General features: G+C 34.1%; 2 protein-coding genes across 2 annotated transcripts; both read left to right on the top strand.

Moving 5' to 3' along the window:
- Window positions 1–1,353: 1,353 nt before the first annotated feature.
- On the top strand, window positions 1,354–3,055 carry LOC131010277 (trimethyltridecatetraene synthase-like). Its single transcript, XM_057937728.1, has 2 exons — window positions 1,354–2,268; window positions 2,345–3,055. Exons 1-2 carry the CDS (start codon window positions 1,354–1,356, stop codon window positions 2,966–2,968), a joined length of 1,539 nt encoding a protein of 512 aa, XP_057793711.1. The 3' UTR covers window positions 2,969–3,055.
- A 3,446-nt stretch (window positions 3,056–6,501) lies between these two features.
- Window positions 6,502–8,386, top strand: LOC131010276 (trimethyltridecatetraene synthase-like). The gene is made up of 3 exons (XM_057937727.1): window positions 6,502–7,456; window positions 7,559–7,814; window positions 7,886–8,386. The coding sequence occupies exons 1-3, from the start codon at window positions 6,575–6,577 to the stop codon at window positions 8,251–8,253; spliced, it is 1,506 nt and encodes a 501-aa protein (XP_057793710.1). The 5' UTR covers window positions 6,502–6,574; the 3' UTR covers window positions 8,254–8,386.
- The last annotated feature ends 6,448 nt before the right edge of the window (window positions 8,387–14,834 follow it).

Raw genomic sequence — 14,834 nt, 5'->3', positions numbered from 1 at the left:
AACTATAAAATAATATACACTTAAAAAAATTATAAAATAATATAAAGTGATTATAAATTACAGTAAAATATGATATCCGTCGAATTTTATTATACAGTTGGCGTTTGATTTAAACAGGTAGAGTAGATAATAGGGATGTCAATCTAGCCCGAAACCCGTGGGCTGACCCGATTAACCCGTCAATTCGAGAGGGTTAGGGTTGAAAATTTTCAACCCGATCAAAATTACAATCCGATGAACCCGTAACCAAATAGTCTGGCACCCGATAGGGTCGTACCGAAATTAACCCGAAACCCTATAGGGCTGACTCGAAAAAAATGTGTTCGCTTGATTATATGGAATTTTTCTCGTTATTTGATTTTCTATTTCATTACTCTGCTTATGAAAATTTGTATAATAAGATTTTTTTTCCCAAAAGTTTGTAAAATGAATTTTGATTCAATATTATAAATTCAATATTAATTGTTATATCCATCATTTCACTTCTCTGTATTTTTAATTCAATACTTAAAATAAAATACATTTAGATGTAAAAATAAAAAAAATGATACTTATTTAATAATAATATTGCATCTTTATATCTCTAAGACCTGTATATTAGTTATTATGTAAGTCGATGTTGCATATTACTTATTTATGCATGTGTTTATTTATTACAAATATAATATTGTCAAGAGAAATATATTAGTTAATTTTTTTTAAATAAAATTTTGAGCTCGACTAGCCCGAAACCTGAACATTTAGAATTAGGGTTGAAAATTTACAACCCGATTAGTCCCGTACCCGAATAACCCGTAATTCGATAGGGCTAGCTCAAAATTCGGTGAATTGGTTTGATTGACATCCTTACTAGAATCGAAAAAAGTAGGGAAAGGACGGGAAAAAATAGGCAAAAAATGATTCTCCCCCTATTTTCAAGTTTAAAATCAAACACCAATTTTTTGGTTACTGGTTTCCGATCCGATTTTCCGGGTGCCGTTACCGTAACTGACCCCTTTTTCTCGCCCCTTCTCGATGCATTATTTTCGGCAATTGAACCTTTATTTATAGATTATCTTGATTTTTTTTGTTTCGATATTGTGATTCGTGAAATGAATCATCAGACTGCCTGCCAAGTATACGATGAAATGATTTCTTAAAATACTCCGTTGACTGCACATTCAATTCTAAAGGTTGAAAAACACGGTGCGGTTTGGAAGTATACGTTGAGTCGATTAAAAATACGAAAACAACCGACTGAATAAACCGATCGAGTGCATGCTTATCCCTTGCACCATTTTTTAACCAAATTATTAAAACAAACTGTCTAGTATATAATTTGTTTTAACAGTTTATTGATCACAACACCTCAAAATGCAGAGCTTCCACGAATTTCTATTAGGCCTAATACTTATAGCTGCATTAGCCTTGCTCTCAAGAGTGATCTTCAAACGGCCCTCGCAACGAAAACTTCCACCGGGGCCGAAGCCATGGCCGATAATAGGCAACCTAAACCTTCTTGGTTCTTCACCACACAGATCTCTTCACTCTCTCTCCCAAAAATATGGAGAAATAATGCTCCTAAAGTTCGGGAAATTTCCAGTTTTGGTAGCATCATCACCTCATATGGCCAAACAGTTCTTAAAGGTGCACGATGCAAACTTCGCCACAAGGCCTTCGCTTGCTGCTGGTAAATACACTGCCTACAATTACTCGGACATGACATGGGCGCCTTACGGCCCTCACTGGAGACAAGCGCGTAAAATCTTCCTCTCTGAGGTGTTCAATGCAAAGAGGCTCGAATTCTTTGAGCCCATTCGAGTTGAGGAGAGGCGTATCTTTCTCTCCCGTTTGCATTCCCTGTCAGGAAAGCCAGTAGTGTTGAGAGATCATTTATCACACTACACGCTGTCCAACATTAGTAGGATGGTGTTGAGCAACAAGTATTTCAGTGAAACAGAAGATGATCATCATCACAACTCCATTTTCAAGCTTCATGAGTTGCAAGGTATGTTGGACGAGTGGTTTTTGCTCAATGGAGTGATCAATATAGGAGATTGGATACCTTGGCTTAGTTCCCTCGACCTGCAAGGGTATGTTAAAAGGATGAAGGAATTGCACAAGAAACTCGATGAGTTTATTGAGTTTGTGATTGATGATCACCAAGCCAGAAGAGCTGCAGAAAAGGGCTTCCCCCCGAAAGATGTGGTAGACATGTTATTGGTAATGGCTGAGAAACCTAATCTTGAGGTTAAACTCACAAGAGATTGTGTCAAAGCATTATTGCAGGTATATATATATCATCCCATTTTGCCTTGTACTAGAATTTTTTGAAAATTTTATGATTTTTTACTTAATATTATAGGACTTGCTAAGTGGTGGTACGGACACCTCGGCTACAACAATTGAATGGGCTATGAACGAAGTATTGAGGCATCCTGGAGTAGCTGAGAAGGCGAGAGAAGAAGTAGACAGAGTAATTGGAAGGAAGAGATGGGTAGAAGAGAGCGACTATTCTGAATTGCCTTACATAAATGCCATAATTATGGAGTCATGGAGGTTGCATCCGCTATCTCCATTGCTGCCACCCCATTGCGCGATGGAGGACTGTAAAGTTGCAGGATACGACATAGCAAAGGGGACGGCCGTGATCATCAACACATGGAGCATAGGGCGGGATCCCAAGGCATGGGATGCCCCCGAAGAATTCTTGCCAGAGAGATTTGTTGGAGAAGATATAGATATGACAGGAAGTAACTTTTCCCTCTTGCCATTTGGCTCCGGCAGAAGAAGATGCCCTGGATACAAGCTTGGACTTAAAATTGTTGGAACAATGTTGGCTAATTTGTTGCATGGTTTCGAGATGAGATTGGTTGAGGGCATGAGGCCTCAAGATATTTGTGTGGAGGAACTGTATGGGCTCACTGTACATCCTAAAGAGTGTCTTCAACTTATTATGGAACCCAGACTCTCACCCCATCTTTACTAAGCTCTTATTATTGATGTATGAGTATAATGTGTCGTTAGTACGAGCTACAAGTTTTTCGCGTCATCCAAAAATAAAATAAGAGAACCAGTTGTTTCTATCGATCCAGAACTTGTTTGCCTATAAGGTTTAGCTAATGCTTTTAACAAAGTATGATTTAAAAACAAAGAATGATAGCGGTTTGATTTTAAAAAAATATAAGAAGCCAACATAAACCCACCAACTACTCAATATAAAGAAAATATAAAACTAAAATAAAATGATAAATTAAAGAATCAAAACCCACCAACTACCCCACCCCTCGAGTTCAAATTTTTATTAAACCACTTATCTTATGGCGATTTTCGAAAATAGACCATTTTTTTTAGGATTGAATAATTTATTTTAAAATTTGGAGGTCGTAGACAATGTTTGGGCTTAATCGGATTAGTTTGCACTTAATATAGCAAAAATATGGCCCACGTCATTTTGGCCCATATTAAGTGTAAAATAGTTCAATTAGATCCAAAATATGGTCACAAATCTCGAAATTTAAAATAAAATGATCAAATTCTAAAAAAGTTAAAAACTATTGATCTATTTTTGCAAACAATCGTAATATATTGGTCTAAAAAATTTTGAACTCGTGCCCCTCCATTACTCTAGTGAAGCCAACAAGTCGTGATGAATTGGCGGAAAGAAAATTGTGAAGTTGATGTTGTTGTTGTTGTGTTGATACTGGCCGTCAGCACGTTGTTGTTGTTGGTTGTTGTCTCGTACGGCAACAACGGCTGTAGCAGCAACGTTCATGATTGTGACTGTAGCGGCAACTGCTCCAAAGATTCAAAAAAAATGAGAACTATTGTATCTTGGCTAAGACGAATTTTAAAGATATAAAATCTATATGATATATATAAAAGATGAGTTTTTTCCCTCCCTTTTCTCCCTCCGTTTTTTCTCTCTTTTTTCCCATCAATTTTTTCATTAAAGTTTTTATAATTTTAATTCTTTTCTAAATATCATCAAACTTGATTTATGAAAAAATATTCAATATGCATCTTAAGTTTAATTCGTAACAAAATCTTTAATATAATATAAAAATCATCAAAAATGAATTTAAAACGAATAGGTTATTAAAACTTTAAAATATTTTATTTTCTTTCCCTTTATTAAAATTTTATTTATGCCTGTCTATGAAACTATTTATTTATTTATTATTATGTGGAATACTCTATAATAATAATGTGTATATTAATTTTCATTATCAAATAATTTCAAATTATTTAATAACTCTAATTATCATTATACTTTATACATAGTTGAAAATTACGTTTTTAAATTCGAAATTTTATTGAGTAATTGATATTTTATTTTTAAACCATATTTTACATTTATTTATATTTTAATTCTATTTAATATTTATATTTATTTATTTAAAATATTATTTAATTTCGATTTCGCCGTGCATCGCACGGATGGGTGTACTAGTTGAGAAAAAGAAGAAGAAAAAAATATGCATACAAAAAAAAGTTATTATACGCACAGGAAAAGAAGGTTTGCTCATTCGTCGCCAAAAGTTATTATATTTTTTAAAGAACTAATTATACTCCCTCCGTCCCGTGAAGCTTGAGCAGTATTCCTTTTCGGGTTGTCCCGCGAAACTTGAGTCGTTTTCTTATATGGCATAAATTTTTTCCTTTATTCACATTTTCATTTTATCACCTACCACACTTAACACACAAAATACCAACTCCTTAAAATTCGTGCCGAAAAAAAATATCTCAAGTTTCACGGGATGGAGGGAGTAATATATATTGTCATAAAAAATAATTACACTTTCACATGTCACAACTACACTTTTATATGTCACAAAAATAGTTACACCTTCAAATGTCACAACTACACTTTTATATGTCACAAAAATAGTTACACCTTCAAATGTCATTAAATTTAGCGACATGTCTTTATTATTGTGGCACGCATAATAGCTACTCAGCTCAACATGTCACAATTTTATTTAGTAGCATTTGTAATTGTCACTATTTGTCAAAAATCATGTCAATATTCGAACATTTTGTTGCAGTGCTTCATCCACAAAATATCTTCTCTTATTATATGTACATTGTTTAAGAAAAGCTATTTGTGTGTTTAGTGAGTGGACGAGAGATGCTACAAATTAGAAAAATGGGTGATAACTAGTAGGTTGATAGTGGTCCATTATTATCATATGTGTAAATATGTGAAAATATTAAAAGTGATACTCCCTTCGTCCCAGCTTTTAGTGTCAAACTTTTCTTTTTTGGTCGTCCTTCATTTTAGTATTTATTTATTTTTTTAGTAAAAGTAGGTGAGACCCTTGCTTCACTTTAACTATTTTAACACTTATATAAAAGGTGAGACTCTTATTCCACTCACAACATGCTCAACCACTTTATTAAAACTCGTGTCACTCCCACATGGATACTAAAAGTTGAGACAGAGGGAGTAATTAATAAGATTATGTTCAAGAAATGAATAAGATGATATTTTGTAGACCGACGAAAATGAAAAACTAGGAAAATATTTCGTGAACGAATAAAGTATATTCTTAATTTTATTATAACTACAAAATTGTCACTCAATTTTGAAATTGATTACAAATTAGAAATTGTCTTTTTAATATAACTAGTATTTGCACCCCATGCAATGCACGAAATACGCTTTTATAGTCTATATTTATATAAAATTGATATAAACTCAATTATCATATTTGTAAATATAATAAAAAAATAATTTTAATTGAATACATTTGAGTTGAATATTAAAAAATAAAAAAATTAAGAAAAAATTACATTAATAAAAATTGATATTGTAAAAAGAAAAAAAGATATAAGTTAAAAAGTAAAAATAAAAATAAAAATAACAATAGAAAATAATTAGAAAATATATTTATTCCCAAAAAATGAGAGAGGAGATAGATTTTTTTTTTTTTTTTTATAATTTGATTAATCAAATTTCATAAATTTAGAAAGAAATAAAACAAAAAAAATAATAAGAAGATAAAAGAAGAAAATAATAGAAAAAATATAATTTACAAATAAATCTCTAATTTTATTATAACTATAAAATTGTCATTTAATTTTGAAAGTGATTCTCAATTGAAAGTTGTTTTTTTTAATGTATTATAGATCATAGATTATAGATATAGATATAGGTTAATAATTTACATTACACGTACCCTCCAGCTGGACAAAATCAACGCTACAAGTTGTAGATCAAAAAGAAAGAGTAGTTACCAATACATTTCACGCGATAAACTACATTTTTTTGTTTAGACTTTAGACATTGGAATAGAAAATGTATTCAACATTTTCTCCGAGGAAAATCTCGTTTTCTTACTCCATTTACAACAAATGTCACATCCCACAGTTGAGGTCTATTTTTCTAAATTACAAATCACCCAAAACAAAAAAATATTTTTCACTCTGTTTTAGCCAATACCGACCTCGCTACGCAGCAAACATGTGTACAGTAAAATAAAATAAACACAGAGAGAGACTATAAGTATCCAATATTTCGTGAACAAAAAATAAACGCAGTTAAACCCACAACTTCTCTGCAAAACATCCAGCATCACATTTTCACTCACAAATGGAAAATCCCTGGTTACTATTAGCCCTACTTTCCGCTCTTGCAATAGCCTTCATCTCAAAGATAGTATTCAAAACTGATCAAAAACTCGGGCCGCCCGGTCCAAAACCATGGCCTATAATAGGCAATCTGAACCTTCTTGGCTCAATCCCACATCAATCCCTCCACCATTTATCCCAAAAATACGGCGAAATAATGTTACTAAAGTTGGGAAAATTTCCAGTGGTGGTGGCATCATCACCCAAGATGGCCGAGCAGTTCCTCAAGGTGCACGATGCAGCCTTCGCGTCGAGGCCTCCCGCACTTGCCGCCGGCAAGCACATCAGCTACGACAACTCTGACGTGTCCTTCTCTCCCTACGGCCCATACTGGCGAGAAGCGCGTAAAATATTGATGTCGGAGCTCTTGGGCACCAAAAAACTGGACCAGTTTGAGCAAATTCGCGTTGAGGCGAGGCGTTCTTTCTTCTCACGTCTCAAAGCCCTGTCGGGGAAGCCGGTTGTGCTCAGAGAGCATCTATCGCGTTACATTATGTCGACAATTTGTAGGATGGTTATGACGAATGAATATGTTGGCGATAGCTCGATTATAGATGATGGTGGCATGGCGGAGATGATGCGCGACTGGTTTGTGCTCACTGGAGTGTTCAATATCGGGGACTGGATACCGTGGCTCGGTCCTCTTGATCTGCAGGGCTACGTTAGGAGAATGAAGGCTTTCCGCAAGAAATCAGACAGTTTTTTTGGGTATGTGATTGATGATCACATAGCTAGAAGAAGAGACGGCTCCGACAAAGATTTTGTTGATGCCTTGCTAGATTTAGCTGAGGATCCTAATGCTCAACTTCATCTCACAAGGGACTCTCTCAAGTCATTGATAATGGTACTAGTTTCTCACATTTTTTATTTTTAATTCACACATATTTCCTAGAAAATTCATACTGTTTCATGTATAACTGCACTCTCTCTACATATATTATTGTAGAACGTTGTACTTGGCGGCCCAGACACCTCAATCACAACAGTGGAATGGGCCTTACACGAAATGTTCAGACAACCGCGCATATTTGAGAGAGCGAGGGCAGAGCTGGATGCAGTGATCGGCAGGGATAGATGGGTGGAGGAGAATGACTTCACTCAGTTGCCGTACGTTGATGCCATCATCATGGAGACGTTCCGCTTGCATCCAATTGCTACGTTTTTAGCTCCCCATTACGCGATTCAGGATTGCAACGTTGCAGGTATAAGAGATTAATTTCTTATCACATGCATTTATATACCAAGTATGAGATGTAACACAAAAATATTGCAGGATACAACATATCAAAAGGGACGAGCATCCTCATAAATACATGGAGCATAGGCAGGGATCCCAACACTTGGGATGCGGCTGAGGAATTCCTGCCGGAGAGGTTTATGGGGAAACAGACCGATATGACCGGAGGTAACTTTGCGCTATTGCCGTTTGGGTCGGGCAGGAGGATATGCCCGGCATACAACCTCGGCCTTAAGATTGTTCGAACAACGTTGGCTAATCTGTTGCATGGATTTGAGGTAGAATTGGAGGAGGGCATGAGGGGCGAGGATGTAAGCTTAGAGGAACAGTACGGACTCGCCACAAATCCAAAACACCCTGTTTCTATCATTGTGAAACCTACACTTCCTGCCCATCTATACTAAATTAGTTTCTCAGTAATTGCTAAATATTTTCATCAATAATTCAAGATGATATATATGGATATCTTGTGTTTGTGTGTACACATATATATGTGAATTATATTGATGATATATGAATGGCCCAGATTTGGTGAAATCCAGCTTCCCCAAAATTTTGCACTTGAGATATGCATGTCTTTCAATTTCATTAGGCAATAGCATTATGTATATTAATGACATGAGCATCTGTCGATTTCTCCATTTAACTATAATGAATACTATTTGACCTTTGTTCCATCTGCTTCCTATAGGCTACAACTAGTGGCGGCTCAATATTTTTGGATATGCTTAGGTGGCTAAAGAAATAGGGTCTACTATATATAATATATTAATTAATAAATGACTAAATTAAATTGCTTTTTTTAGAACCCTTATTGAGTTAATGGCTATTATTATTAAAATAAGATTTTATTCAAAGAAAAAAAAGAACCTAAAATCCTTGAAAGCACAGGAATGAGATTAAGGGCCGAGCCTCATTAAAACCTCTCAGAGCTAGAGGAAAAAGAGTACTCGTCTAGAAAATCAACAAAAATGACAAACGCGCAGCAGAAAAGTGAGAATACTTCGAGAACTCCAGTCTAACCATCGCCCTCAAATAGATCCTGCATTTCCTGAGCCCAAAAAATAAAGGAATAGAGACCTCGAACTGAAGGACTTAATTATAATATAACAAAGCGCAACGACAACTAACCAAGTACCCACAATTAAACCACAACCCTTCAATCAAGCAAATTAATTAACCATTAATTTATTATATATAAATAATATTAATTAATTAATAGTATATAGTTAATTATATAATTATATAAGAGTTAATTATATATGAGTTAATTTATTATAACGTCCTTTTAACGGGCGTCCGTTAACGGACGTTAAAAGGCGGGGGAAAATTGGTGCGATAAAGCCAAGTTGAGGTAGTGGGCAGCTCTCCCCCCTGACGGTAGGGGGCTAAACGCGATAGGGACGCCATCGATAGAGGGGAATCTGGTACTTAACCCTTGTTTTTATTAGTTTATATATATATATATATATATAGGGGCGTGCTCCAGTGAGACCCCCTATTTTTCGTGTAACATGAGGACAATGAATAAGACATATAATACTAATGAACAAGATGTATATCTAACGAACAAGATGTATATACTGGTGAAAAATAAAATTTTAAAAATTAGTAATGAATAAGACATATATACTGATAAACAAGACAATATAAACTGATGAACAATGCAGTATATACTGATGAATAACAAAATTTAAAATATTATGCTCTCTCCAGGATTTGAACCCTGCGAAAAAAAATCTTCCTCCAGATACAATATCAGCCATATGATTGATAAAATAAACGCACTAGATCGTCCCCTAGATCTCTTTAAAATTAGGGGGTCTCACCCTATATATATATATATATATATATATATATATATATATATATATATCAAAACCCACAAATATATTTATCTCAATTCCCAATCCCAAACCCCAAACCCACGGTTCCACGCATACCCATACCCTACTCGGTTGCCATAGTTACAATTGAAATAGTATTTTCTGCAATGAATATCATAAAGAATCGTGTTATGTGGTCAGATGAGAGATCAATAAATGAATGATAGTCCACCCCTATACAGAGGCGTCAAGACGAACATGCCACCTAAGCATTGTAAATTTCTTAAACTTCCCTGTCATCAAAGTTTTTAATAAAGGCAGTTTCATCCATAATTAATACTCAATAAATATTGTTTAAAAATTATAATTTATACTTCCTTCGTCCATGAAACGTTTTCATAAAAGGAGTCGGCACAAATTTTAGTAAAAGCTAGTATTTGATGAATGGGGAAAGGTTCCTACAATTTAGACAAAATGATATGATAGTCACTAATGGACCAATTAAAATGAAAAAGTGGTGGGTCCATTAGTGGCAATGTGTGTACAGAAGGGGGTGTATAATTGTTCCGTTTTGTCCTTATTTATTGTTTCATGTATCATCATCAATAAATAATGTTATTTGTATGTGTGTGTTGACTGAGTGGTAGAATGGTTAATGTTCAAGATTAAAAATTTTAAGTTCAAGTCTACTATGGCACGATTTTTAAATTTCTTTGTCCAATTGTTAATTTATCAAAAAAAATAAATTATTTTAGTATTAAAAATATTAATACAATTTAAATTTAGAAAGTAAATTATATTTTAAGACGTCCCAAAAAAAAATACTATGAAATTATCAAAGTGGGGTGAAGGAAGCATATAATCATCCATTAAAAAGATTTCCATGCATGCATATAACTTGTCACAATATAGCTTTTTTTTTTTTGCCCTCACAGAATTAACTTGCACATGTGGAACTTGGAACCATGTATTTATTTAATTAACTTTATAATTTACCACATCAAATTAGTTTAATGGCTAAAATCTTGTCCAAGAAAGCTGTAGAGACCCAAAATATTTTTAACTACAAATTTATATTCTTTAATTATTTTTTTATTAATTAAATTTAAGTCTTATAAGTGGCGCCTAATTATTGTACGAGCATTTAATTATAAAAAATTCAAATCATTATTTATTTTACTTGTTACTATAAATATTTTCAGTACCATTATTATTATTAGTTTGCATTGAATATTTTATATGATTTATAAATTCTATACCTATTGAAGCCCAATTCTTAATTTTTCAGAGAAGTCCATTGTTTAAGCCCCAAGTAATTGACTAAAAATCTCTACAACTTTCCTAACTTCCCTTCTCCTTAGCTGCGTGAATGAAGAACCATGAATTGATTTACCCTAATTCACCTTTCCTTTCAAAAAGAGACCAACTATGGAAAGATTGATACTGATTGATTCTTCCTATTCTAAATAACCTCCCAAAGCATGTATAAATACAACCATTTCTTTCATTCTCCTCACACCAATTATCTTTCTCTCCTCTCCTCTGAAATTGTTATCTGCTATTTCACTTCATCGCCATATATAAATTGTAAGTCTGCCACAATTTGACCCCTTTTCTCAATTTTGCCTTTAAATGCATAAGCATAAGTATACGTGTGTGTGTGTGTTATAATTCAACTTTTAAGTTGCATTCTTTTAGCCTATGGCCCACTTTTTAAAGTTTTGCTTGTATATGTACTATGCATAGGAATCACCACGCAGAGACTTTACTTTTCTTTTCTTTGGTGAGCTATCTATATACATATTATATACTGTAGCATGAGAGGCCTATATATATATGTCTAGCTTTTTATTTATTTGAGCATGAATATCTACTTAGAAGTTTTCTACGCATATATATATTTATTGTTTATAGTCTTGTTTTAATGTTCAAATGTATATATATTAATAGTCATATTTATATATTATATATATATATATATAAGAGTTACGATTTCTCTTAGGATATGTATCTACTAAGTCATATTAAATTCTTTTTTTTTCCTAAATACATATTTTGAATATCTATATAGGTATAAGTATTTTATTAACAAAGATTGGTAGAAAAAGATCTTGTTTATATATAGATCCATATTCACGTGCATTCATTGATTTAAACATATTTTAATTATGATTTTATAATTCATTTTAGACGAGGCGCGCAAAACTTAATCTTTAATTATTTTACGTGACAAGAAGAAGTAAACTTTAACCATCTAAATAAATTTCGAGGACATAGGAAAAATAATAACATCAATGAGATAACTTTATAAACATAGATATAACCAAAAAAAAATAAGCCTCAAAACGAGGTCCAACAATGTAATGCCTCAAAAAAATTAATAATAAATAAAGCAATGTTTTAAAAAAAAACTAGTAAACGCCATCAATTCCTAAGTGACAACGCTTTGTAGAGTTGCTTGCTGTAGATGGGGTTGGAGCCTTGACTTTCTTCCACGGTCTTCTTCCCATGAAAAACGGTTCTCAAGTTGGTGACAAGGATGTTTATGTATCGCTCAAATGAGGTCTTTTTGATGCAACTTTCAGAGTGATCAAAACTAACTTCAAAGGTTTCCATAGCAAAGTATTTCAGTCGATGGTCAATTATTCCTACCACCTTGTTCATCGCATTAATGTCACTCGACACTCCTTCCTTGGAGACGTAGTCATCCCATAGTTTTGATCAATGAATTTCACTATGGGATGACTACGTCTCCGAGGGAGGAGTGTCGAGTGACATTAATGCGATGAACAAGGTGGTAGGAATGATTGACCCTCGACTGAAATACTTTGCTTTGGAAACTTTTAAAGTTAGTTTTGATCACTCCGAGGGATGCATCAAAAAGACCTCCTTTGAGCGATACATAAACATCCTCGTCACCAACTTGAGAACCGTTTTTCATGGGAAGAAGGCCGTGGAAGAAAGCTAAGGCTTCAACCCCATCTATGGCAAGCAACTCTACGAAGAGTTGTCAGTTGGGAATTGATGGTGTTTACTAGTTTTTTATTAAAACATTGCGTTATTTATTATTAATTTTTTTTGAGGCATTACATTGTTGGACCTCGTTTGAGGATTATTTTTTGGGGTTATGTCTATGTTTATAAAGTTATCTCACTGATGTTATTATTTTTCTTAATTATGTCCTCAAAATTTAAATGGTTAGAGTTTACCAAACTGCGCTAGAATCAGTTGCGGAGGCCGGGCTCCATGAAATTTTTTGGCTAGCTAGGGGAACCACCACTCGCGAATGAAAATTGTTGAACAAATTCAAAAATTGGAGATGAGATATTAACATTGGACTGGAAGTACAACTGTTGATGATTTTGAACTTGTGGAGGAAAATGAAAGCTGCTAATGAAAACTAACTTCAAAGGTTTCCATGAAAAACGGTTCTCAAGTTGGTGACAAGGATGTTTATGTATCGCTCAAATGAGGTCTTTTTGATGCAACTTTCAGAGTGATCAAAACTAACTTCAAAGGTTTCCAAAGCAAAGTATTTCAGTCGATGGTCAATTATTCCTACCACCTTGTTCATCGCATTAATGTCACTCGACACTCCTTCCTTGGAGACGTAGTCATCCCATAGTTTTGATCAATGAATTTCACTATGGGATGACTACGTCTCCGAGGGAGGAGTGTCGAGTGACATTAATGCGATGAACAAGGTGGTAGGAATGATTGACCCTCGACTGAAATACTTTGCTTTGGAAACTTTTAAAGTTAGTTTTGATCACTCCGAGGGATGCATCAAAAAGACCTCCTTTGAGCGATACATAAACATCCTCGTCACCAACTTGAGAACCGTTTTTCATGGGAAGAAGGCCGTGGAAGAAAGCCAAGGCTTCAACCCCATCTATGGCAAGCAACTCTACGAAGAGTTGTCAGTTGGGAATTGATGGTGTTTACTAGTTTTTTATTAAAACATTGCGTTATTTATTATTAATTTTTTTTTAGGCATTACATTGTTGGACCTCGTTTGAGGATTATTTTTTGGGGTTATGTCTATGTTTATAAAGTTATCTCACTGATGTTATTATTTTTCTTAATTATGTCCTCAAAATTTAAATGGTTAGAGTTTACCAAACTGCTAGAATCAGTTGCGGAGGCCGGGCTCCATGAAATTTTTTGGCTAGCTAGGGGAACCACCACTCGCGAATGAAAATTGTTGAACAAATTCAAAAATTGGAGATGAGATATTAACATTGGACTGGAAGTACAACTGTTGATGATTTTGAACTTGTGGAGGAAAATGAAAGCTGCTAATTGCACCTCGAATCATTGTTCTGTTGCAGACAAAATTCATGTCATTCTACTTGAAATATTGCATTGGACTGCATTAAAGGCCATGGATAACTGTACCACAAAGATAAATGGAGAGAAGACCCTTGATTTTGAAATTTTCATCCACGATATCATAAATAAGTGGAACCAGGAAGTCTACGAAGTGAACTGGAAGATGAATAAAACCGAATATAGATATATGACTATCCATTTTTATGGTATATTTCTTATGTCGATGTGAAATGTGAAATGTGATTCTGGTGCTTCACATTCATTTATCACAAAGAGGTTTTGTGAAAAAGCTGATGTAAAGTGTGTTGAGGAAACACAGCGCGCCCTTGAGGGTAAGCGGTGAAAATAAATCGTTTGGAAAAGGAGGAAAACTAAGACCTGGTTACATAGGACCCTTTGATATTCTTGAAAGAGTTGGTGAGGTAACATATTAGGTAGCGTTGTCGCCAAGTTTGAGTTCGATACATAACGTCTTCCATGTCTTGTCTTTGAGAAAATACGTGCACGACCCGAGCAACATTGTGAATCATGTTGAGCTAGAGCTTGATAAGAACTTAACTTATGAAGAGCACCCGATAGTCATTTTGGATAGAAACATTCACACGTTAAGAAATAAAGAAACCCCTGTAGTCAAAGTCCAATAGAGTAGGCATGATCATAACGAAGCTACATGGGAAAAAGAAGATGTCATTAGATCTAGATACCCTCATTGCTTAGACTTAGGTGAGTAATTTGGAGGACGAATTTTTTTTTACTTGGTAAGGATGTAGAGACCCAAAATTTTATTAACTATAAATTTATATTCTTTAATTATTTTTTATTAATTA

This window comes from Salvia miltiorrhiza, chromosome 2 (genome assembly GCF_028751815.1).
Source record: "Salvia miltiorrhiza cultivar Shanhuang (shh) chromosome 2, IMPLAD_Smil_shh, whole genome shotgun sequence".
In the NCBI taxonomy this organism is placed as follows: Eukaryota; Viridiplantae; Streptophyta; class Magnoliopsida; order Lamiales; family Lamiaceae; genus Salvia; species Salvia miltiorrhiza.
This window is presented reverse-complemented; position numbering and strand designations above follow the sequence as displayed.

Excerpts from the sequence above, each read along its gene's own strand:
- LOC131010276 (XM_057937727.1), top strand. The coding sequence starts at position 6,575 with ATGGAAAATCCCTGGTTACTATTAGCCCTACTTTCCGCTCTTGCAATA. Across the intron at positions 7,457-7,558 it reads CTCTCAAGTCATTGATAATG|AACGTTGTACTTGGCGGCCC; the intron begins GTACTAGTTTCT and ends ATATTATTGTAG. Across the intron at positions 7,815-7,885 it reads TCAGGATTGCAACGTTGCAG|GATACAACATATCAAAAGGG; the intron begins GTATAAGAGATT and ends AAAATATTGCAG.
- LOC131010277 (XM_057937728.1), top strand. The coding sequence starts at position 1,354 with ATGCAGAGCTTCCACGAATTTCTATTAGGCCTAATACTTATAGCTGCA. Across the intron at positions 2,269-2,344 it reads GTGTCAAAGCATTATTGCAG|GACTTGCTAAGTGGTGGTAC; the intron begins GTATATATATAT and ends TTAATATTATAG.